Here is a 26,167-nt window from a genome sequence, read left to right on the forward strand (position 1 = left end):
AGATTTCCTAATAGCTTTGTAGATTCCAGTTAGCTCAACTCGTAAAATCTCTGATTGTTGAATAAAAGATTTAGGGTTCAATCTCCGCCTATACTAAAAAATCAATTGGTGTCTTGGTTCAATGATAAAGAATTATTATCAAGAACGGATGCCAAACGTTGAAACTCTATAAAAAAAATAAAAAGTTTCCTAACACCTTTTAGTGACATGTAATAATATATATATATATATATATATATAGAGAGAGAGAGAGAGAGAGAGAGAGAGAGGAGTTGAATTTACACATTTTCACTACCATAGATCTCTAATAGTTCAAAAATAATATTATCTTATTTAATTAATATAACATGTTTTAGTTCTCTCTCTTATTTATTATTGTAAATTACAAAATTCTATCATATTTTCTGTCTCATGCAACAAAATTCTCTCATGTTTTCTCTCTCCATTGCTTCCTCTTGCCATATTGATATGAGCTCTTCTTCATCCATCATTAAAGAATCAAGAACATGTGCACTTTGGCTCCCAAAATATGGCAAGAGGAAGCAACGGAGAGAGAAGACATGAGACAAAAAGTAAAAACTAGCTTAATTCCAAAAAGTTAAAAGTATTGTGAGACTCACAAATAGTAGATAATTAAAAAAAAAAAAAAAAAACTTTTGATCAACTGTCAAATGCAAAAGACTAACAATTTGGGATAGAGAAATTTTTTATTTTATAGTTTGGGATGAGGAAGATTTGAACTTTGAATGTCTCTATTCGAAATCCTAAGGGGTACTAACCAATTGAGTTATAGACTTTTGAGAAAAATTATTAAAATATTGGAAGAAACTAAAAACTTGTTGATGTGCAAATACATCAGCTGGAAAATGGAAAACAATTGCCAGTGAGACAGTTTATACTGGAAGATGGAAAATATAGTACTGCTAGCAGTCTAATACTAAAAAAAGCTTTCAAACAAATATAATCCCATTTTCCTTAATGGTATCAATGACAATCCCAAGTTTACCCTCAATTCTCTCATCCTTTCTAGGCTCATAAGACATTGCAAATACATCAGCTTCCTTGGACCTCTCTGCAATTAGTTGCCCTACAACTCGACAGGCATTGTGATCAGTGAGTGATGGTAATGAATACCTCAGATCCTTTGAATTTGTAGTAGCAACAGATATAACTTTGCTGGTACCCCGGTGCATTACTTTGGCATGGATAAATCGTTTTGAAAAGAAAACATTTAGTAAAAACGGCCTCATGAACATATCTGTCCTTTGCTTCCATGATTTCCTATTAGGCCTTTTAGCAAGCTCACCTCGAGATCTCCGGGTCCAGGCAGCTTGAATGAAAGAATCCTAAAAAAACACATGTGATAGAGCTGATTTCCTTTAATTTAAAGAAATATTAATGAGTTAACCTGAACAGAGTATACAAATTATTTAAAGAAGAATGTATTTATTATTTTATCAACCATTACTTTTTGTAATCCAAATGAACAGTGAAACTGACCATAACAACCAACCTCAAGAAAGAATGACTAATTGGGTGCACATTTCACTTGGGAAAAAGGTTTAATCCTCAGTCTTGCAGGCTATAGGCATTAGAAATCATAACTCAAGCAACAGATACGAGAGGTCAACATGGTAAAAATAAACAGGAAGTTATTACCCAATATATTTGGGAACAACAAAAATACCAACAAAACAACCTTTTTCCACCAAGCAAGCAAATTAAGCTTCTCTACATGAAAGAGAAATATGCAGTGGCCTATTCAGAATGAAATTTTCAAGATAAAAAGGTGAAGGCAGACACGAAAAGGCCACTTCAAACAAAATTTTATTATTCAATTTACAGAATGGCTCTCCCTAAAAAAATTTCCACAAAATAAATGAGCTCCTCTTTAGGGGGGTTACTTTAGCATTGAGCTGAGTTTGGATTGCACTGAAAACAACCCACGTTTGCGTTTGGTGTTTTTTTCCTGGGTCCTGTGCAATGTTCACAGGACCCACAAGTACAGAAAAACACAAATTTTGCTTTAAAATTGGGTCCCACGGCACTATTCACACATTTAAAAATTATTTTGCTACAGTGTTTTCAACAATAAGTTTTCAATTTTCAACAATAAATGGTATCCAAATAGACCCTTAAAATTACTTGCAACTTTTTCTCCATATGCACAGTAGTAACTAGTAAGTACAGACATCATAACAACAGCGTTGGAATGTTGTTCTCTATTAGCAACGCACCTAACCCTCGAGACACTCATATAAACATGCCAACTCATCTAGTTTGATCATTCAATTGGTAGTCTTCTCAAATGAGGGTTAAATGAGAAGATCAAACCAAGGAAAATTGAATGTCATCCTCATGAGCAGGTGCCATATTCAAAGAGTGGTTATAATTGCTGAAATGCAATGTGCTGCATTTTGAATAACAGAATGATTACCAATAATTATATTTTTTTTATAACTAAGAAAATGAATCTGCCCATGTCTTGTCTCAAGTCTTAAATGAGGAGGGTTGCAGTAGGTTGATGTGATTAGGTAAAGATTCTACTTAATACTAGTGGAGGCTGATATATTTGATTAGGCGAGCTTGAGTGCCCAACAACTTTCCCTCCTTGTACCCTAACTCTGAACCTTACCTTAATTATGATGACTTAAGACTCCTGCCTACAGGATCAAGTTGCCTTTCAGACCTAAACAGAATAGCAACACCTTCTCTATGCCCTAAACCTAGTGGTTTGTGGTAAATTCCTAAGTGCATGTGTAGAATGGATTCACTCTAGGTTGTTTCAACTCAATTGCGAGGTTTCGGGCACACAATTGTCTTTATGTTTAATCTCTTCACCCTATCCAAAACATAATCATAAAGTGAAATTCGTCTGATATCTACTTTGGCTTCTCCTACTTAGCATAACATTTATATGTCATATAGCACAAAGTTTCTATGGATGCATAAAACCAAAAAAAGTGCTAAAATGTAGAAGTTTCATTCATAATTTATTTTCCAATAGGACAGTTCATTTTTTCATAAATGAATGCATTCTTGTAAGATAGCCTTTATGGCTAGTAGTTTAATATGCTAAATTGGCCTGAATCCCAACGAATTTAACATACTATTATTCAATTAATGGAAATTAAGCACCCACTCAAATCAAGTTAACATCAAGATATAGATCTTTAAACTGTTGCTGTAAAATTCAAGTAGAACATAGCCAATGACTCAATGAAACTTCTTCCTTCCATAAGAATGGGTGGCTGGTAAGATTGTGGGTTCAAAACCATGATGGTACATGTGTAACTTACCAATAAAAAAACAGTTTTCAACCAAGTTGACAGCCACCTTTCTAATTAATTGAACCACAAATGAATTTAGAATTGTTGAGACTTGAGACTATGTAATAAATAATTACGCACAGAACCAACTGGGTAAGTCCACTCCCCATTACAATGTATGTTTCAGATCAATCACCTTTCCTTTCAAAACACTACAATCATTGTCTCAAGAATTTCAACAAACAAAATAGTCACATCAGACTCTGCTCTAAAATCAACACTAATTAATTTTTATAGCACGGAGAATCAAATTGGATCATATAGTTAATAATAATCACTGTAAATGCAACCCTCCAAACCGGTTTTCTGGGCTCTCCACTCGGCTAGTACAAAGCTTAAAAACTACTAATTTAGCTGAAAAGGTTCTTTTTTTTTTTTCTTCCATAATTCTATTAGGAATTGGGTTTGCTTATTAAATCCACAAAATGGGTTTCTGCTAAAAATTATTAAGTCCACTTGCATACATACCCTACACCACAAACCAAGATTTACCACCTGGGTTTTTAACTATTTCTAACATTCTAGCAAAAAAAAAAAAAAATGCGGCGATTATCCAAACCTTAAAACTACTAATGATGCTGAGAAAGTCAATATTTTTCCCTTCAATTAGGACCTGGATGTGTTTATTAAATCCACAAACTGGGTTTTCAGCTGAAAAATGATTTAAGTCCACTTACATACTAATATACCATACTCAACATGACAAACCAAGATTTACCAACTGGGTTTTCAACTACTTCTACAATTCTATCAAAATCAACTAAAAGAGAGGGGAAAGTGAGAGAGTAGCTGAAATGGCATACCTTTTTGAGTGTGGGGATTGGTGGGCTTGTGTTGGAAACAAAGCCAAAGATGCCAAGCTTGGGAAAGGAAGATGCCCAAGAAAGCGAGGTGGGTTTCACCTTCACCGCGTGGCTTGGAAGCAACTCTGAGGGAAGAAGAAAAGGCGCTGATGATGATGAGGATGGTGTGGATAACATGCATGCCATGTTAATGCTCTGTAGATGTCTGAGTACAAAGAATATCACAGCAGGATCCTTTTCTTCTAGGTCGTCGTCCTCTTTCTTCCACACTCTCTACAGTCTACCACACTTCACAGTCTACGGCAATGGTGGGCTTTGGGGAGACACTTTGTAGATTGGGCAAAAATCTCATATTTGTTTGAGAATATGTGAGAAAATGATTATGAAATAAGGTAGAATGGTATAAACGTGGTTGGATGTCCTTTGGCCACGTAAACAATGTAAAATATTTTTATAATAAATACAATTTTTTTTAGAAGAAATATTTAGATGTGAAATTATATTAACATAGATAAATATTTTTTAAAATAAATACGTAATGGTTTTTTTTTAAAAGTAATGAAAATTATATATGATTATAAAGCTTTAAAACTATAACCTTTTTTATTTGGTAGTTTGTTTAGGTTCATTTCTTTTTCTTCCTCTAAAAAAAAGGTAATTTATTTTTCTTTGAATTTGACTAAAATTTGACATGAAAATATTTCTAAAATTTTATATCTATTTTTTTAGTAAATATCAGTAGCTATATTTTTATTTATTTAATTTTATTGTTTTATTATAATTATTTATTCATAAATTAAATTATTTATTACGTCATCGGTTAGACTATTGGTTCAACTTCGATTGGACCACAAAATTGGTAATTAGTCAATTTTTCGGTTTTTTGACCGTTTCGGTTTTTAAAACTATGGGAAAAATAGTCAAATTTGTAAGCAAAATATTTTTTTGGAAAATATTTTTTTTCATTTTTATTTTCTAGTTTGTTTGCAAGTAAAATGCAATTAAACTTGTAAAATGTATTCTATTGAAAGTAAAATTCTTTTTAAAACGTTATAAAACGTTTTTTTGTTAAAAATTTTCAATAAAATAGGTCTAGGATATTAGGAATTTATAAATAAAAAATTAGAAAGGAATGAAATATGAACAAAAGTGATGGGTACAATTATTATTTTTTAAATTAAAAGATAGGAGTAAAATTATTTTCTTTCTTTGGACTTCCTATGTTTTAGAAAAAGAGAATGACAAGAAAAAAAAATTGTAATTGGGTAAAATTTTTTACTTTTTTATTTGTATCTTTTATTGAATTAGGAATATAATATATATTTTTTTTAAAATTACGCTCATATTTTCTCAAGCTAATTTTGAATTATACAATCATATATTCTTATAACCATTGTGTGGTAAAAAATTAACTAAAGTTTGAGCTCTAAGTCAACACTTGATTGTCACAACTAATTTATAATGAATGAGAGATAGATAATCCACAATGGGAGATCTAAACAAAAGTAAAAATTGAATAATATGGGTTTAATATTGATAAACTAAGAAGCTCTATTCTTGTAAAGGTTACATGCATACAAAAGCAAATACAAATTCTCTCAACTATTTTCTCTTTCTAACTTTCTGTGTTCCTCTATGTGTGCATGGAGCCTCTATTTATACCCCTAAGCCTTCTTCTTAGTAGTGGACTGTCATGATGAGAGTTAAGAGATATTTGTCCCATCAGGTGTCTCCTCCTCTCATTTTGATGATGAAGATGAACTCATTCAGTAATAAATGCAGTTGTGTTAGGTGAAAATATCTAATTAATGCGGAGTTTACTATTGCTTGATTTAGGAGCTACCTCCATGAGTTCCTCGGACTACTCGAACATCTTTCATGGGCTTTAGGTTCTCCTCAATTATGTCATTGGTAGGGTACCCTCAGTTGATACTATCTAATCGACTATATTTCATCAGCATCCATAAGTTGAGAAAAAGTTTCCTTCCTAGGGTGGGTCCTTGGTCCCTCGATTAAGTCTAGGCCCATTCTTCCAAAGGATATTGGTCGAGCTCGGCCTCTCAAATCACCTTGTCTTCTTAGTGGACTCATAGTTCACGATCCGTAGAATACAATCAAAGGACCACTCTCCTACAACTATTTATTTATTTATTTTTATGACCTACAACTATTTTAGTGTTATTGCAAATGAAATTAAAATTATATTTTAATTTATACAATCATCCATAATATAAGTTTCTCCATCTCCAATTATTGAATTATAAAAATAAAAGTCAAAATATATTATTTTAAATAATATTTATACGAATGAATGAGACTTAAAAATAAAAAATAAAAACCTCTATGGATCCACTAAGTCCAATATTTTCTAAGAAAATATAATTTTTTTTTTCACAAACTTTTTGTTATAAATCGTTTATGTGATAAATTATGATTATAATTAGATTATTATCCTTTTCCTAAATTTATTGCTAAAGAATCCCAATTGCCAACAAACATCACAACCCACAAAAAATGTCAAATGTATCTTTCTTTATAAAGAAAAAAAAGAAAAGAAAAAAGGTGTGCGTTACCGTTGCACTCTCGCACCAAAGATTGACCCAAAAAAATAACAAACCAATAAAACGAACCGAATAGACAGATCAGATCTCACCGAACGAAGAACACGAGGCTAAAGGGAGAGAGAGAGAGGGAGAGAGAGAGAGAGAGACGAATCAAACTGTATTCAGCTCAGTGCTTTTGTTACCACACACCAAACACGACGTCGCATTACAATGCTGCCACCTCGCTTTCCCTTCTTCAGCGGAAGCGGCGGAGGAACTTCTTCCAATTCCATCACCAACACCACCAACAACCGAAATCCGCGGAACACCACCACCGCTGAGTCCGAGTTCCGTCAACGAGTTCCCACTCTCAAAATCCAACCGGACAAGGACGTGTACCGCCCCGGCGATCCTCTGATCGTCACAATCCAGATCTCCAACCCCGACACCGCCTCGTCACTCTTGCTCGACCGAATCGGTTTCGAAATCAGAGCCGTCGAGAAGCTCGATTCTCAATGGTTTTCCACTCACAAACCCTTACCTGGATCCAAACAACGACGAGGTTTTGGTTTCTCTCTCACCTTCTTCTTCTTCAATTTCTTCGTTTTTGTCATTTTCTCAAAGCTGAAATGCGAGTGTTTGATTTTTTTTTTTTTTTTTTTTTTTTTATATTAGGCGAATTTGTGTTTGTGGAATGCGCCGTGCCTTCGATGGTTTCGAATCAGATTGTTTCCGCCGGTGCCACTAAATCATGTATGTGTTTTGTGCTGTTTTTCTCGCGATTTTGGATCACTTTGTGTTTTTAGTTTTACTACTATAACAACAGCAGCAACAACAACAACAACAACAACAACAACCAAGTCTTATTAGTCCAAAAATTTCGGGGGTGTTCACTATGGATCCTCCATAGACTAATCAGGGTCGGTCACATGTATTGCTTTTAAGGAGTGGTTTTATAGGTGATTATTTAGAAATGTAGCAAAATTTCCCCTTTTCTTAGTAGGAAAGAGTTTTATTTTATATTCTTTGGAAGAACATTATTGAAGAGGGAAAAAAAAAACTATTAAAGATGAGTAGCACTGAGTTCCATCGGAGAACATTTGTGTGTGTTATATGCTGTTTTGCTTGTGATTTTGCATTCGAATTTTCAATTCGAGTAATGTGTTTTTTTGAAATTCAGTGATTTTATTTGTTTTTGTTGAATTCATGAACTTGTGTTTTTGTATAACAAATTAATTTATTGCACTCTGAAATACACTAAGGCTTGGATCACTGAGTGTTTTTAGTTTTACTATAACAACAGCAACAACAACCAAGTCTTATTAGTCCGAAAATTTCGGGGGTGTTCGCTATGGATCCTCAATAAACTAATCAGGGTCGGTCACATGTGTTGCTTTTAAAGAGTGTTTTTATAGGTAATTATTTAGAAATGTAGTAAAATTTTCCCTTTTCATAATAGGAAAGAGGTTGTTTTTGGAAGAACATTTTTTAAGAGGGAAAAAAATTGTTAAAGAATGAATAACACGGAGTTCCATTGAAGAACATTTGTATGTGTTATCTGCTGTTTTGCTTGCGATTTTGCATATGAATTTTCAATTCGAGTAATGTGTTTTTTTGAAATTCAGTGATTTTATTTGTTTTTGTTGAATTCATGAACTTGTGTTTTTGTATAACAAATTAATTTATTGCACTGTGAAATACACTAAGGCTTGGATCACTGAGTGTTTTTAGTTTTACTATAACAACAGCAACAGCAACCAAATCTTATTAGTCTGAAAATTTCGGTGGTTCGCTATGGATTCTCAATAGACTAACCAGGGTCGGTCATGTGTATTGCTTTTAATAAGTGTTTTTATAGGTGATTATTTAGAAATGTAGCACAATTTCCCCTTTTTCTAAATAGGAAAGAGGATTTTTTTTTCAAAGAACATTTGTTCATATAGGTGCAGTGAATTTTGAACATTGTTTTCTGAAATGTTTGTTTTGCAGCTATATTAGTTGTTAGTTTCTTTGTTTGTTGCTATAGAAGTAGCATCAATTTAGGTGATGTTATAGAGAAATGCTATGTCCACGGGATTTTCATGACAAATCTTAAGTGGCAAGTTGTTACTGGCTGTTATGGATGGGCAAAAAAGTAATTTAGTGGTGGATTCAAAATTAGAACCAATAACAACTTACCACCTGACATTTGTTGTGAAAGTGTTGTGAAAATGTTGTGGGCATAGTAGCACTTCTTGATGTTATATGTTATTACTGCTATATCTGCTTTGTCTCTCTCTTTTGGTTGAATCAAATATTCATTCATTTGAATCTCTCTTTAGACATTGTCATGTCACTTGTATAGCTAGTTGGTTGATAGAGAAGGGTAATAATTTGTCAACGCAAAAGAAGTACAAGCAGAAATTCTGCTTTGATGACACCCAAGTAGAACTATAGGGTATAGAAGAAGAGTTAATCCTTTAATCCAAATTGGAGGTCGGTGCTTTATGAATGTCAATAATCTTGGGTTTCCATGGAGCTCCAAACTCAAAATTCTTTGGCTGAGTCTATATGAATCCAAGCTTGTAATTGGATGATTTTCGTAAAAAGTTGCAGTGTGTTGTTTTGATGGTCAATTTTTTGAGTGTTGTGAATTAATTATATGGTGTCAATATTGTTATGTCAAACTCTGTCTAAAGTTTCCTATTCTATCATTTTGATTTAAGCCAATTGATTCTGTCAAACATTGCAATGCTACCTGCAGATGTGGTGCGAACTGTGCTTCCAGACATTATACCACCATCTTACAAGGGGGCTACCATTCGCTACTTTTATTATGTTAAAAGTACTTTGTCTGGACAATGGCTGATACTGGAAAATGGCCACTCTCATAGAGAGTCAGTACAAGGTTTTAGTGAACTGGTTGGTCTCCTTTAACTTGATTTAAAGTTTGCTGAAATGATTTTGCTTGCTTATTTTATTTTAGTTTGTTTTGTTTTGTTGTTGTTGTTGTTGTTGGTTTTTTTTATTTATTTATTTATTTATTTTATTTTATTTTAATTTATCAAAAAACACTTGTAGCCACTAACTTTTATATTGCTTGACCTTTTCTTCATATGGATAGCATCTTGTGATGGTTGTTATATTCACATAATGTCTGATACAACTATGAAGCATGCTTATCAACTGCAACACTGCACAATGCAACAGCTGGGGTTTCATGCCTAAGATGACATCATTGTACAGTATTTGTAGTCACTAATGCTTATTTTGCTTGGAATTTTCTTCATATGAATAGTGTGATGGTTGTTATATTCATATGATGTCTAATACAATTGTACAGTACATGGTAGTTGGTACATATAGTTGCATAAATGCCAGCTAAGTGGTATTCTTTAGCTAGATCATTATCTGATTTTTTGTTTGATATATATTCATTCACATTCATTAGAGGATATGGATCTTGAAATCATGACCTTACCCTTCATCCCATTATTATTGGAGAAGTGCCAGTTGAGCCATAACTCATTGGCAACCATAGAGAAATGTCTTTGATAACCAAATCATGATATGCTGGCTATTGCATAAGCAACATGAACAGTGGTGCATCATGAGTGATAATAAATGAAGTGACAACTCTAGTTATGGTCCCATAAGTCCGTAACATGTCTCGCATGATATTTTAACTCCTCTAACCTGGAACAACAAGTATCAGTGTCCAAATTTGTTCTAACACCTCTGAATACTTGCAACATATCAACAAGCTTCTGAAATATTAAGTAAGCATCCAGAAATTCCTAACCCTTATTATATTTACTTGTGTAATTTACCAATAAAAAAATGACTTTTCTCTATGGTTGTTCCATCAGATGCGGATGTAACATTAGCAGTATGGTGTTTGTTATACCTATCCAAAAAAAAAAAAAAGAATAGCATTTGTTATGTCCAGACATTAGCAAACATGTGCAGTCACATGCTCACAAACACACACATAGAGGTGTACATACATGTGTATATATGTGTTTGGGTGGTGGGAATATTGGAGAAAACCTCCAAGTCCTTGTTTACATGCCAGCCTTTTAGTAGATTGATTTGATATGATGAGTTAGATTTTAATTGTTGAATTTTAATCAATACAGGAAGATCGTATACCATTACAAGTATGGGTCACTCAAAAAACCAGTGGCTTGCTAATGGAAGAAGGTCAAAGTGGTGGTGAGTTTTCCTTTATGTTTCATTTACTCCAAAACCTATGTCACTGCTTTCTCAGAATTGGATTCATTTGATTCAAAATATGGCTTGTGAAAATTATTGAGTCAACCTGTGGGTTCCCATTTGGAATTTTCTGTCTCTGTAACAAATTTAAGTGTCCTTAATATGTTTAAACCACATAGGGTTGGTTATTATGTACAAAATGGTGTATTCAAACCTTATTAAGCAGAGGGGAAAAAAGTGGAATGTTGAATCAATTTTTGTTTTTATGTAAATCAGTGGGAGTGATAAACAGTGAAGCTCTTGTTATCTTCGCCCGTCTCCTGTTTGTGTTTTACTTGAAGTGGAGTTGAATATTGATTAGAAGTTCTAGTTTGCTCTCACTTTTAATGAGGGAAGTTCTTCACTTATCTTTCTCTAGCTGAGTATCAATGTATTTGCAATTTGCAATTTGCAATTGGCTATTGGCTACTGATTGAGTAGTTGTATAGGAAACAGTACCGGCATTGATGCTCATTGGAGCATTTTTATGCATCTTATGAGTATATAATTCATTTACCAAGGGCCTTTTTGGTTGTCCTATATAATTGGATTTCCCCGTTTCCCTTCTTGAATGTGGCCTTTGAGAGAAGTTGGATTCATCACCATAGTAAATGAAATACAATCAGAAAATCATGTGATTCCCTATTTCTGTTGTTTACCCGTTCCCGTTCTAAGGAGGCTTGGATTTCTGACCTCATTGTATCTGCCTTAGAAGGGGAAGTAGGAGCTGGAATTTTCAATTCCATCAAGCTCCGGAGGATTGGGAGCAGGAAAATGTTTGTTCTTTCATTGAGTTTATGTACTCCCACATGCCGAGGGGTGAGGGGGAGGATACTTTGACTTGGAAGTTGTCTAAGAAGGGGGTGTTTGATGTGCGCTCTTACTATAAGTTGTTGTTTGGTCCCTGCAATGAGGTTTTTCCTTGGGAGTGTATTTGGTGTACAAAGGTGCCTAAATGGGTGTCTTTCTTTTTATGGACAGTAGCTAGGGATGGGATACTCACTATTGATAATCTAGTTTAGTGTGGTCAAACCTTGGTTAATAGGTGTTGTTTGTGTTGTTGTTATGGGGAAATTGTGGATCATCTTCTTCTCCACTGTAAGTTTTCTCATGCTTTATGGAGTGCAATTTTCAAGGTATTTGGGATCCATTGGGTAATGCTGATGACAGTTAGCTCTCTCCTCTTTGCTTGGAGAAAATGGTTTGGAAAGCATCTGTCAACCATATGGAATATGGTCCCGGCATGCTTAATGTGGCTGGTTTGGACGGAATGTAATAAACACATCTTTGAAGACAAGGAGGGAACCTTAGATCTTTTAAAAGCTCTTCTCTTCAGTACTTTGTTTCAGTGGGCATGTGTTTGGGGTTTTACGAATTGTATTTCCATTTCTGATTTCTTAGATTCTATTAGATTGAGTCTTTGAACCTGCTGTAATTTTTTTTGATCAGAATGTTCACCATCGTGAACATGATGCTCAGTTTTTTTGAATAAAAGTTTTATTACCTATCAAAAAATCATTCATAGTGATGGATTTGTGCATTATGTGGTATGCAAATATGAATGCCTGATTCACATGCTAGTAAGATTACTCATGCATGTGAACTTTTAAACAGGGTTTTAGTTCCCATAGTACCAGCGTTTTCAGGGATCAATGAGTATATTTGTAACTCAGCCATGTAGCTTCACCTTTAGTTGGTACTCTTGTCCATGAATGTCCTACTTTTAAGTGTATCAATATCATGACTCTAGATGTTCAGGCTATGGGTATCATAAACACCGCTATTCCAACTTTTGCATGTGAGAGAGAGCTGAGTTAGCTTTCTGTTTGTGCCCTACATGCTCAGATAATTTGTTCATAACAAATACTGTTCTGTAATATTTTCAATAAGTAAATTTTATTTCTATAATTTTTTATAATTTGATAGTTACAAGAAGGGGAGGGGGGATTTGAACCTTGGATGTCTCTATTGGAAACACCTAGAAGTGTTAGTTGAGCTGCAAGGCTCTTGACAATTTTACTTCCATAGTTGAAGTAAGGTTTGGTGTGCAACTTTTGCCGTTTGTGAAGAATCTCCTTTTGTCTGTATGTCAAATAGTGCCAGCTGATTTTTTATGCTTTCATAGGTTGTTTCGATGAATGAAAAGGCATGAAAGTGAACCTTTTTTAATATAATTTTTAATAGAAAGGAATATATCTGTTTCATAATTTTTTTTATTACTTATATATAAAAAAAAAAGGCATCCCAGTAATGCGGATCGGTATTATCTTGTTATTTATTTCTAATATTTATCTAATGTCATGTTACAAGTTCTAAAATCAGCGAAAAAAGCAGTTCAGCTTCTTGATACTAACAGATTTTGAGTATCATATAGCTCATTGTAAAATCTAATAGGTTTTCATATGCATTTAAAAGGAAAACCTGAAAAATGTCCTTTTGTCAATATTTTCAGGGATTGTTCCTTCTACAACCATCCAAATGGATATATTTTGGAAAGAGATGGATGGAGACTCTGATTGGGTAGGCTATTACTTTTCAAGTTTTGACACGCACACACACTATCACACTTAAAACTCTGCATGCATAGAGCCATTGTACTTTGTTCTTTCAAGCAATGCTTTCCACTAACATCTTCAAAATAATTAGGCAAAAAAAGACATTTGGTCTCTAAAATTTGGGTCAGGTTATATTTTAGTCCCTAAATTTGAAAAGTTCCTTTTTAGTCTTCAAAAAATTGTAAACATGCTAAGTCCTTCTGTAGCCAGCTGTTATAATTCTTGCTTACATGACAAAATTTGACAAAGCCATGCGGCGCTCTGTTATAAAGGCAAGGTTATGGAAGGACTAACTTGGTATGTTTACAATTTTTTGAGGACTAAAAAAGAACTTTTCAGATTTCAGGGATTGAAATAGAACCTAACCCAAATTTGAGGGATCAATTGTATATTTTCACTTAATAAGTAATTTAGTCATTTACTTGATCTTTTAGATTATAAAGCGGAATTACTTCCTTACAGGTTAGAGCTAATGACATATATGATGGAGTTGAGGAAGGCTATGAAAGCTCAAGGGATGAGATCTCATCTGTTTCTTCCTACAATCCCATGAAAGAAAATGTACACAAAACTTTTGGAAGTTCACTGTCCTTGCAATCATCTACAGCAAGGTCTTTGACTAAAGACATTCCAAATGTACACAAAACCTTTGGAAGTTCACCATCCTTGCAATTATCTACAGCAAGGTCTTTAACTAAAGACATTCCATATCTTGAAGGAGAACGTACAAGCTTATCTTCAAATGCTGCACTTCCTCCGTTGTCTGCTGAGGTCTTATATGATTCTAGTTCTGGTGAGTTTTTTAAGCCATCTGTTTTTTTTTTTTTTTTTTTTTTTTGGTCAATGACCCTTTGGTCAATTGGCATTTCCTGGTGTTTATAATTGAGGCATCCAGGGGTCAAATCCCCCCTCCCACTTAAAATGTATTAAATAAAGGAAAAAAGAAAAAAGAAAAAGAAAAAGCAAATCAGCTTTTCTGAATATAGCTTATCTTTGCAAACAGATGTTTTATCTCCACAGAAGGAAGCTGCCATTGTATCTCCAGGCCAGCAGCAGAAGCTTACAGATGATGATACAGGTGTAACCCCTTCACTGGCATCAGGAGCTGTTGAGCCTGTAGCATGTAAATTATTTCACTTTCCTATTTAATTTATCTATGTACTTGTCATATCTGTTGGATCAAATGATTTCAGTGTGTTATAAGACATGGTAAACTAATTAGATGCAAGCATTTTCTACAGCAGAAGGCTTTATTCGAGGAAGGTCATACAATATCAGGCTGGATGATCAAGTTCTGCTTAGATTTTCTCCAAAAAACTCTGACTCAACTTATTACTTCGGTGATATGGTAATTTTAGTTTGAGAAATGCTACAGACCTTCATGAAAGTCCATTCTTCGCACTGTGAGGGTGCCAAGCAGCTGTGTGGGTCCTACCATGTGGATCTTTACTGGAGTGGGACCCAGATAGAGGCGTCGGCTTCATCCAACAGCGAAGATTGGACCTTCACCTGGCGAAGGTCTGTAGCAGTCCATTTTCAGTTTTATGCTATAATCCTGTGCCTGTTTTGCATATTCAATGGCTTTCTTCTTCTTCTCCTCTTTTTTTCTCCCTTATTAGTTTTCATTTTGTTTTTGTTCTTGGTTATCCCATTTTCAACAACCTGTAATGGTAACAGATTGGTGGAACTCTTACTTTCTTTCATGAAGAAGGAGCTAGGAGATGCCTTGAGGTAATTTTGGTTCCATAAGCAATAGAAAGATCATCAAAAGTAAATACCATTCTGTTTAGTGCTATTGATGCTTAATGAAAGCATTTGTGTTCCAGGTTTCAATAACATTGGAGACTTTAGAGACTGTAAATCGGCGATTTATCCATCCTTCTCGGAGGAATTCCCCTACAATTACAAAGGTATTATTTTTTAAGGCAATTTATGAGTGACTTCTGCTTCTATCTCATATTCTACTTAGAACTTCATTTGGATAATATGAATTTTAGATAACACATATTGTATTTTTCTTTTCTTTTTGACTCTTCCTTTGTATACTTCTGGTTTACTAGGGTTGTGCCCCTTTTGTGCTTTTTCAATGAATTTATTACTTATATAAAAAACTATTTATAAATCTAGCTATCCCACTTGAATTGACTTTTTGATGGATTAGGTGTTTGTACCTTTTTTGAAGACAGTTTACACTTAATTATATTCTTTGTCAAATCCCATTATGGAATGCTTGAATTCTGGTTTATTCTTTCCATTATTTGGTATATGTGAGATTTGTGCTATTTCTCTTCTTATAGTATGTAGTTTGTTCATGAGATTTTTGCTTAGATAAGGATTTCATTATCAAATTTCTCTCTCTAGATCTCTGCCTAAAGCTTCAGGATGTGCGTGTTGCAGCTTTAGTTCATGCTAAGTTTCTGTTTATATATGTGGAGCTGAGCTTTCTGACAAGCGAAGCTCAAGTTTGGCTGAGCCAAGTTTGAACAATCTTAGCTAAGCTTGGTTCAAGCTTTAGCTACTCTTAACAACTCCTAAATGTGTAGAGCCAAGTGTGACCAGCCAATATTCAGCTTGTCTCAGTTTGATTGCAACCTTGAAATACTATTATATTTAGCCAAATCTTAAGTTTGATGCAACGCTTTAAAGCTGTGTCAAAATTTTGTTTGTCATTAATATCTTCGTGTGTGTGTATATATATATATAAATGATGATTAAGAGTTGGATTCTGATGATTGTCACTAAGAGTTGGGGCTCTCACATGATGTGGAACTGGGCAAGGCTAACATGGATTTGAAGTTAGTGAAGTCTAATGTCAAAAAACAGGTTTTCTGTCGGGTCCTTTTATTTGAGAGGTACAGACAAGTTTTGCTCAGTGCCACAATTATAATATTTGCAAATATTGTTAAGATTTTTTGTTTAGGAAATTTAGGGGTATTCTTCTCTCTCTCTCAAAAAGAGCACTTTTTTCTGGTTGATCTTGGTGCTTTATAATTTTTTTATTTGTAATACATTATAGAATAGTAACCTATGCTATTCATTTGCTTCTGGTTCCTTTTTTCTCCCCTTTATTTTTATTTTTATTTTTTATTTTTTTTTAATTTTTTTCACTTGTGCTCTTTCCAATCAAGCATGTCCACCTTTTGTAAGTTTATGTTGTAAACCATACACCTTACATTGCTCAAATGCTAATCTTGAAAAGCTTACAGAAATAATTTGAAAGAGCTAGATAGTTATTACTTATTAGGTTTTTTACTTTTCGTTATGTCTCATGTTTGTTGGACCAATATCCTTGCAGGTTCAAAGTGATCATTATGAGGTTGTTGCGGATTTGGTGCAAACAAGCTTTCTTTTCTCCATTCCCATGGATGGGCCCATGTCCTTTTCCACACCACATGTATCCGTACAATGGTCACTTCGATTTGAATTTTTTACCACTCCAAAGAATGTAGATTGGACCAGGTATGACTTAACAGTATCACAATACTATTGCTTGTTCCTGTCCAAGTGATTTGTATGCTGTGAAGGTTTGCATGTTATGAGAACTATACTTGAAGTACATGATGTGAAAAAGTTATATGGTCATGTCAGGGAAAGATATTTTTTTAGTAAGTAACAAAAAAATTAATTATTAAAAAAGAGTCACCCTTGTACACGGGGGGGTGTACTAGGGGATAAAATCAATATTTCAAATTACAATGCTCAAGCATATCTAGCAAAGAAGAACAGTGGAGATAATTAAAATCTACATTCCAAACCAATAAAGTATGAAAAAAGAGAGATTTAATCTCAGGAATTGACTGTTCACTCCCCTCAAAGCATCTCGCATTTCATTCCCACCAAAGATACCACATCATGCAATGTGGTAAAGCCCTCCAAAAAGCTAAATTTCGGTGTCGACCAAAAGGACCTGGCCACGCTGCTAATAAATCGAGTACCCTTTTTGGTATAACCCATATAAGACAAAACAAACTCTACACCATTGTCCACAATTCGTACATTATGGGATAGTGAAGAAGAAGATGATCCACCAATTCTCCATTGCCTTTACACATGGCACCAATAAATATCAATAATGTCAGGGAAATATTATGGCAGTTTTCTTTGGCAGCTAGTTCTTTATGTAGCAAAATGGCACATTCTGAAATTTGGGGGGCTACTCCTTTGTGTTTGATGTGGACTTTATGGAGAGAAAAGGAATATATGTAGTTTCAAAGGTATAGAATGTTTGATAAATCAGCTGAAGTCTCAGTTCTTGGGAACTCTTTATTGAGTAGGAGCAAACGGAGTCAGACCATCTTCTGCTCCAGAACTTGTAGTTTTTTGGACAAATTGTACTTTAGATGACTTTCATTGTAGCTCTTTTCCCTATTAGGGTGTCCCTTTGTATACTCCCCAGCTCCACCCCTCTCTTCTTATTTTATTAATGAAATTTTTTTAATTTTATATATATATATATATATATATAAATATAACTAGTTCTTTAAATGAAGAAACGACATTAGATGATAAGGTATGCCATGCATCTAACTACGTTCTTCATTGACTTGTGCTCATAGGTATGACTTGAGGAGACAAGTTAAATCAATTTATTAGAAGTTGCGGACTAGTTCAATGCTAGGGCTTTTGCTGTTCTATTTTAGTTTATAACCATGCTTTGCAGTTAGAGATTTTAATTGTACCCAACTATATGCTATTTCAGTAGTTGTTGAGAATCCCAATAATCTTTGGATTTTCTGACTTCAGATATGAGCATCCGCTTCTGATAGAGGGAAGAGACAAAAGTGAGTGGGTTCTTCCAATTACTGTGCATGCTCCTCCACCTGGGACTTCTGGTGGTCACAACCGCAGTGAGAAACTCTTCTCTTTGGAGCCATTGTGGGTGCATAATTGAAAGGTAACTTAAATTGTTGATTTAATTGAAGTAACTTTGTCATAAACTGAAACTTGTTAGCATATGTTGAGGATGGGTAAAACTTAGGTACAATTGTTTAGGTGTAGCGCATTAAGTACCCAATTTTGTTAAAACACAGTTGCGTTGAATTTATTGTTCTTGGAAAAAATTACATTGTGCTTTATTGGTCAATGCAACTATTTGTTTGATTTTAATTTGGGGAACCTAATGTACTGCACCTAAGTTTTGTCCGTTGAGGATTAATAAATTTACATATTGTGGATCTCTCTCTTCCTTTCAAGAACTGTTGTTTTTATTTTGTTTCTGTCAGGCAAGTACTTAAGATTGTGGTTAGAGTACAGTAATATGAGAAGACAAGAATCTATAAAGAACTAGTTGTAATAATGCTAATTTATCATGTATAATTGAATATTTTTTATATAGGATAAGGTTTCTTAATGACACAGGTAGACCTAACCAGCTGAAATACAAGTGTTTAATAAGCCAGATTAGCACCCATGAAGCTCAGAAGCTATTTTCTTTTTTTGGAGAAATGTTCATTCAAATGAATGATGGGCGAGTTCAAGCACATAAGGAAGATGTTGAGAGCGGTCACTTAGATGCTACACTTGCTGTGTTGGCTCCCAATGCAGTTTATCATCGCATTACTAAGTGCTGCCTGCATGTCGTGCCCTACTGATGTACGTTCTTATTTTTTCCACTATTATTTTTACATTCAGAATCACTTTCAGCTGAAATGGTCATGTCTATACATTATATAAGAGCGACACCATGCCTTAGGTGTTTCACATACATACATAAAGGTCTTTGGTTGATTTTTCTAGTCTACGACTTGCATTCCATCAGGATAAAAACTGTAGAAAGAAAAGATAAATTGTAGAGGGTTGAGTAGGGCATGTATGTGAAGCCTATGTTTTCCCATGCAAGCCTCAAGCATGTCAAACCCTTTGTCTTGCCTTTTCTCTCTATCTGGATGATCGTCTGCCCCTCTGCTCTTTGCATGTCTCTCTCTCCCCTTTCGTTGATGTCAACTTTCTCACTCCTATGTTGGGTTCTCACTCTTGTTTACTCGGAGCAGTTGCATTTCCTTGGTGTTCTTGCTCTTCATTGCTAAAAAAGCCTGTGCTTATAAGCAATGAGGGACATGGGAAAACCATTGACTATCTGCATCAGGTGAAGCTGTTTTCATTAAACTTATCGAGACCAACTATACAGTAACTGGAAGGCTTCTTACATATTTGTTATTCAATTTTTTAATTTTGCACTTTAATCTTTAATAGAGTGGGACTTTGACCTAGCAAAAAAGAGTGAGACTTTGTTGTATATACATGATTGCTTTGTTGTTTCTTCTTTACATACACATAAATGTTTTGAAATTTCATTTTCTTTTTTCACCTTTGATCAGAAAAACATTAAGTGCAATCAATTAATTGTCTATACAATTTTTTGTATTATGATTGAAATTTTGAATGTTTTGCATGGTAAATAGTTCTGTAGGTTCAGCAATTATTGTGTGTATGTGTGAGCGTGTTGAGATAATTTCATCTTTGCTCCTGTCCTAGATAGCTTTGAGGTTCCCACCGATTGAGCTTGCTAATGCTCTTATTGAAAACAAAAACAATGCTAAGAATGTCCCCCTTATATATATATAAAATTGAAATTGAATTGGCTGAGGGGACGACTACAATACCTTGGTTCAATCAAACAATTTAAAGGGTTTATAGGTTCATTCAGAAGAACTTTATGTAAGGTTAAAAGAATTGAAGATAAAATTATGAAATTGAATTTCGGTTATTTGTGAAAACAAACTTTGGTCCTATAGCATTTATAAAATTAAGGGCTTTCCTTTTACATGTCAAATTGGTACAGAATTTTCTTACAGTTTTTGGATATAATAGTCCTGAAACAGACTTGAATCATTAAAAAAAAAAAAAAAAAAAAAAAAACCCTACTAATTTAGAGCTTTTTCGGCTATGGGTTGTGCACACGGAAACAATGAAGAATTAACAATTGTGCAAGTAGGTGCACCTGTTTCTGCTCCCTCAAACAAGTATAGTAGAAGCCATGCGTGGTAACCTGTTTCTGGTAGAGTGGTTGGGTGCATTCACATCATTAAGGCGTTTTAACTCTCCTGTAACATCTATCATTTCAGTAAAAAAAAAAAAAAAAAAAAAAAAAAAAAAAAAAAAAAAAACTCTCCTGTAACAAGTCTATTTAATTATATATGAACAAATTTTAGGTACAATACGTTAGTAGGTGCAGTTTCTTAGATTTATTTCTTAAAATTTTGACATGTGGATAGTTAAATAAAAAATAAAGTTCCATCCAATGAGAAAAAATTTACATGACAGAATTTTAAGAGGGGAACTCAATGAACTGCACTTAAATACTGTACTTAAGTCTTACACATTATATATATACTAGCATATAACCAGCGCAATACGCAGGATAGTTTAATTCTTATTCATAGTAGAATATGTAAAAGTAATACTAATAAAATATTTAAATTCTATTGTTAGGAAATTGCTATTTTCACTAAGTGTTTAATCCTACCAATATTATTCTCTAATAATGTAAACATGATATCTTAAAAACTCCATGATAGCTCCTTAAGCCAACTAATCATAAATATGATATCATAAAAATCTTATGATAACTCTATAGATGATTAATAGAAAACTAAATACTTTTGTCAAAAAAGAAAAAGACAAAAAAAAAAAAAAATCCCTATTATTTGTTTTTTATAAGCTTCTTTTTATTTTTATTTTTATTTTTTTTTAAAGGAGATTATAATCTCCCTCTTAATTTGTGTTTATGCATAAAATATATTCAAATGAAACATAATGAGGAAAATACAAAACACCCCATCACCATTATAGGATTTTTACTGTAACTCCCCAATTTACATTGACATTGCAAAGAGGACAATTATAATTATTTCCAAGAATACAAAGTAAAAAAAAAAAATCTTGAGGTAGGGGGGAGAAAAAAAAGAGATCCCTTAAAGCCAATCCTTATTTTGCACTTGTATTGATTGAAACTAAAAATTGGTCCCTCAAGATCAAATGTCCAAGCCTATGTAAGTGCAAAGAAAGTGGCTATGGTAAGCCTAACCATGTCTTCCATTATAGAATTTTCTCAATAGCAATCATTAAAAGATAAGAGCTGGTACTAATAGAAATCTGCATTGCCTTGCTCTTTCCTTGAACCGTGTACATTTAGTTTTCAATTTCTTGATGCTTCTTACCACTATTCTTTTCCATCAACTCCTACTTCATTAGGATCTTGATAATATTTGCACTTTTCTCAGTATCACCAATATTCATTTTCTTATTTGTCTCTACCTCTTTTTCAACTACTCTCTGGCTCTATGTAGCAATTAAGACCTAGCAAAATAAAAATAAAATATTCATAAATAATAGCATTAGCATAAAACATAAATGATGCATTGAGTTGCACTCTATAAAACTCAAAGAAAGATATCCTTCTACTTCACTCTTGTATAAAACATCCATCCCATATACCATCTTGCCAAAGACAACATGGCATATTTGCTATTAACTAATTTGGCCTATAGTATAGGGTATGTTTGGTTGTTAATACTTAGGCTCTATAAAACCATGTCTCTTGTTTATTTTATTTTATTTTTCCATAAGGATTATGTAAGTAAAAACAAATTACTATATTTGCTAAGTGTTCTACAAAAGGCCTCCCAATAAGTATATATATATATATAGTCCCAATTATTGTATTGCTTGCCCCCACAAATGATGCTGCTTTTGATAAAGAAGATTCCGCATGATTATAGTCATTTGGTATCTTTCGGCACAAACTAACTCTTTGGACTGAAGATTCAGACATTGCTTTTGCTCCTACTGATATATATATATATATATATATATTCTTTACTACTTTTTTTTTTTTTTTTTTTTAAGAAGGTAGAAAATTCTTTACTACCTATTTCAACATCTTCACGCAAAAATACCACTGGGTTTCGTTTCGTAGCTATTTATTCGATCCTAAATAAATCATTGCCAGTTTATTAAAACTTTTTAACTACTTTATCTTGCGTGAATGAACTGATAGCCAATTAGTTATGTCAAGGTTTCTTCTTTGTGACGTGTATGCTAAATTGTCAAATCATCAGTCTATGCCACTCACACATCATGCAACTACTTTATGCTTATACTTGAGGAAAGAGCATCAGTAGCACCCTAGAGTAGTCACAACTTTGACAAATTAAACAAATTAGTTCTGAAAGTGGGTGGATGATTACCCCCCAAAATAAGAAAGTTGCCAAAGCACGTTTGATTGGTGGTTTTGTTTCACTTTTGACTTTGAGCTTGTGCATGTGATGTGTTTTGATCTTCTTGTTCCGTTTTTTTCTCTTTGGTAGGTTGTAGTGTTTATTACTTATTAGGTATAGGTCTGGCCATTCTAGCATAGGATCGGGTTCACTTTTCATTGTAGCTTAAATTGTTATATTTACCCCCAACAAAATTTGGTTCTACTAAAAAATTAAGGGGAAAAGAAGAGCAATAATATTCTCATAGAATTGTTTAAAAAATTCAGATGAGGACAGACATTTTTATTTGCCCACTTTAGCCCATTTCGATTCATTTTTGGTCTATTTAATTCACTTCGGTCTATTTCGGTCCAATTCGATACAATTCAGTCCACTTCAAAGAGAGCCAAAACATTTTGCATCTGGATTTTGGACTCCTCATCTACCCAACAACACAATTATCTAACGTTTCCTGGCTTGCCCTTTTTTTTTTTTTTTTTTTTTTTTGGGTGAGAATGCTTGGCTTGCCTAGTTGACTTATATATATTTGGATACCAATTAATTACATAATATCTCTAGTTACTTGTATCCCTTTTCCACATTAAATCTAACTCATTCATTATTTAGTCATTCTCCTATTCTATTTCTTTCTTTTTTATCTCTTCCTCTCCCAGAAATCAAAACTAACTTGTTGAACTCAGCCATGAACCAACCTCATATATCTTATTCTTCTTAGAAGTGTTTAACACTTTCTCCCATCTTTTCAACTTTTTGATTTAACTCAGCGTTACTACTCTCTTCCTTTTTCTTATCTCAAATGCAATTGGCTCTTCCACTTTGGAATTTTTTTAGCTTTCGACCTTCAACCTTTTTGAGCTAAGCTTGCAATGGCTGAGAAGAACACATGAATGAAATTGGTCTAAACACATTACCAACACAGTGAGAGGCGGTGCCATATGCGTTGAAAGTTCATTAAAGGTGTTGAGGTTTTATCAGAGATATGTTAATCCATATAAATTTTTATTTTTCAATCTATATAAAAATTCTTAGTTCAATCCATATTTTTCCCACACAAGAAGGTGATTACTCTGTGCGTGTGTAAAAGATAGAAAGATAGAAATCACTTTTATAAATTGTTTAATTTTTAGGGAGAACAAATTACTTAAAATAAATTTTAGATAATAAATCATACAATATACTACATATCAAAATGATTATATTTTCCTACACATCGTGTGAGTCTCTGAGTAGTTATTTAAAAAAAAAAAAACCCGTAATATCATTAATTGTTTAATAATTTAAAGGGAAAGATACACATGTCAAAACTCCATTGTGATTTCCCATAATATTTATTGAATAGTTGATGACATGATTAAATTAATCCAATATTCTCATTTCATAATAAATAGATAGGATTTTAAAGACTTTTATATTAAATTTACCCTAAAAATTTTAGAAAACGGTGAAAATATTTTAGATTAGATTTTCCAAAAAATAAAACAAAACAAAATGTATATTTCTTATTAATTGAAGAATGTATCTCATACATCAAATATATGAATCTTTCCTACGTGTGACTATAGAGTCTATACACTATGATAGAGAGTCAGTTACAAGAGCAAAAAATAATTTACTAGTTCTCCACATGCCCATGTTTGACGCGTGGTGTGAAAATTGGGACTTCACACTTACCTACCTTCGTGATTTCTTGGAAGCTACTATTATTTACGTACGTAACAAAATTAAAAAAACTTGACGACTCAGTTCTTGCTATATTAAAATAATAGACACATATATCATCCCCATCTTCCATAATTCCATCATCCATGTGCGAATCTGCGAGATAGAGAGTAGATAGAAGGAGAACATTGAAAGTTTGGTAGAAAACAAATGAAAGAGTACTATTATTTAGAGTTGATGGCCAAAATAGCCAATTCCATAGTCACCACATTGACCACAACAAGTTGCAAGCACATCATAGTCATCATCATCACAATATTATTCATCTTCTTCACCATCCATTTTTGCTCAAAGAATTTCTGGCACAACCATCACCGCCTCCCTATGTTCACCTTCCACCACAGTTCTTCAGGCAACAAGGACATCTTATACTGTGTGGTGTGCCTTCATGAAGTCGTGGACGGCGAAAGGTTCCGAAAATTGCCCAAATGCAACCACTGCTTCCATGTTAATTGCATTGACATATGGTTGGAGTCCAACTCTACTTGCCCACTTTGTAGAAATCAGGTCTGTCTTGTAAATCATCGTCAGCGTAATCTAGGTCTGCTCCCCCAGTTTCTTTCAGTATTTAATCCTCTGATCAACCTTGAAATTTCCTTGGTTTTGGGTGAAAACTCAAGGCATATTTTATAGGTTTGTTTCTTATTATGTAACAGCATCCCCTCAATAATGTATTGCATATTAATTCGTTCATTTAGTTTGTTTTCCTTTAGCAATATTTTACTTATTTGATAATTGCTTACAGCGTCTGAATAGGCATAGATTGTTGCTGTTAGGATTAAGAAAGTGTATATAGGTAATTCCATGGTCGAGTTTCTATAATCCTGTCCAATTATTTTGAAATGACTAAGAAATTATATTTTGCTATGTATTTAAATTATAGATAAAATGGTAAAATTTGATCATTCATTTCAATATGGATGAATAATATTTTAGAATTGTTTGGAAAGAACATTGGCCGAAACAACTGAAAAATAATATTACGCTTCAAATTTATTTACTTTGAAGTGTTTTAATGTAATATGAAATATTTTACAGTACTTAAAAAAAAAAAAAAAATTTACAGTACTCATTATTAAGAAGTAGAAGTGTAAGGGTAGATCCAGAAAATATCGAATCAGCCCTGCTGGATATTTTAGAAAATCCAACCATAAAGTTTAGATTGATAGCTAAATGAATGGATACTGTCTTGTCAGTGACTGAGAAGACAGATATCCATTTGCATAATAGGCTTCTCACCTCAAGACAAAGGACTGAGCAAAATGATAAGGGATCTGAGCAAAATGATCCACTATATGTTAAACTCTTTGATAAGGGATCTCTCCCTTTCTAATACCAATGATATATATATATATATATATATATATATTTGAGAGTGAAGAATGAGAGAAGAGAGAGAATACAAGGTATAAGTGATTCGACTTAACGGTCTATAGTTACAAAAAGAAAACCTTAACAATTACATTTTCGCTATAATCTTAATTCACTGAATTACAATAAACCTTAAGTAGAGTTTATATATAGAGAGAACTAGTGTTAGACATACATGGACTTACAAAAGCCCAGCTTAGGAGAATTTGATCTTGGGTTGGGGAAATAGGTCTGTTTGAGTTGGGCTAGCTACACTTTTTAGGGTCAAATTAAAAATGGCATTAGTGAAGCGAAATGGACCCAGACCTTACTATTTCCATCTTCTCTCAAAAGAGTAAAAAATACCTCATAATACATACCAATGTCATGACTGTGTCCACAATTATTCGAACTCCA

The 26,167-nt window shown here is 33.5% G+C and overlaps 2 protein-coding genes across 3 annotated transcripts; one reads left to right on the forward strand and one right to left on the reverse strand.

Moving 5' to 3' along the window:
• Positions 1-795: 795 nt before the first annotated feature.
• Positions 796-4,490, reverse strand: LOC126723353 (uncharacterized). The gene is made up of 2 exons (XM_050426711.1): positions 4,133-4,490; positions 796-1,346 (listed from the first exon to the last, which is right to left on the reverse strand). The coding sequence occupies exons 1-2, from the start codon at positions 4,316-4,318 to the stop codon at positions 951-953; spliced, it is 582 nt and encodes a 193-aa protein (XP_050282668.1). The 5' UTR covers positions 4,319-4,490; the 3' UTR covers positions 796-950.
• Positions 4,491-6,709: 2,219 nt separating this feature from the next.
• LOC126723354 (uncharacterized) lies at positions 6,710-19,198 on the forward strand. Of its 2 annotated transcripts, none has more exons than XM_050426713.1 (13): positions 6,710-7,237; positions 7,351-7,428; positions 9,419-9,576; positions 10,794-10,869; positions 13,361-13,428; positions 13,926-14,256; positions 14,467-14,586; positions 14,705-14,811; positions 15,141-15,194; positions 15,290-15,373; positions 16,759-16,922; positions 18,207-18,357; positions 18,799-19,198. In XM_050426713.1, exons 1-12 carry the CDS (start codon positions 6,907-6,909, stop codon positions 18,352-18,354), a joined length of 1,719 nt encoding a protein of 572 aa, XP_050282670.1. In that variant the 5' UTR covers positions 6,710-6,906; the 3' UTR covers positions 18,355-18,357; positions 18,799-19,198. The 2 variants fall into 2 exon arrangements, with proteins under 2 accessions (XP_050282670.1, XP_050282669.1); XM_050426712.1 differs by having other exon boundaries at positions 6,711-7,237; positions 18,822-19,198.
• Positions 19,199-26,167: the final 6,969 nt, after the last annotated feature.

Source organism: Quercus robur, chromosome 4 (assembly GCF_932294415.1).
Source record: "Quercus robur chromosome 4, dhQueRobu3.1, whole genome shotgun sequence".
Lineage (NCBI taxonomy): Eukaryota > Viridiplantae > Streptophyta > Magnoliopsida > Fagales > Fagaceae > Quercus > Quercus robur.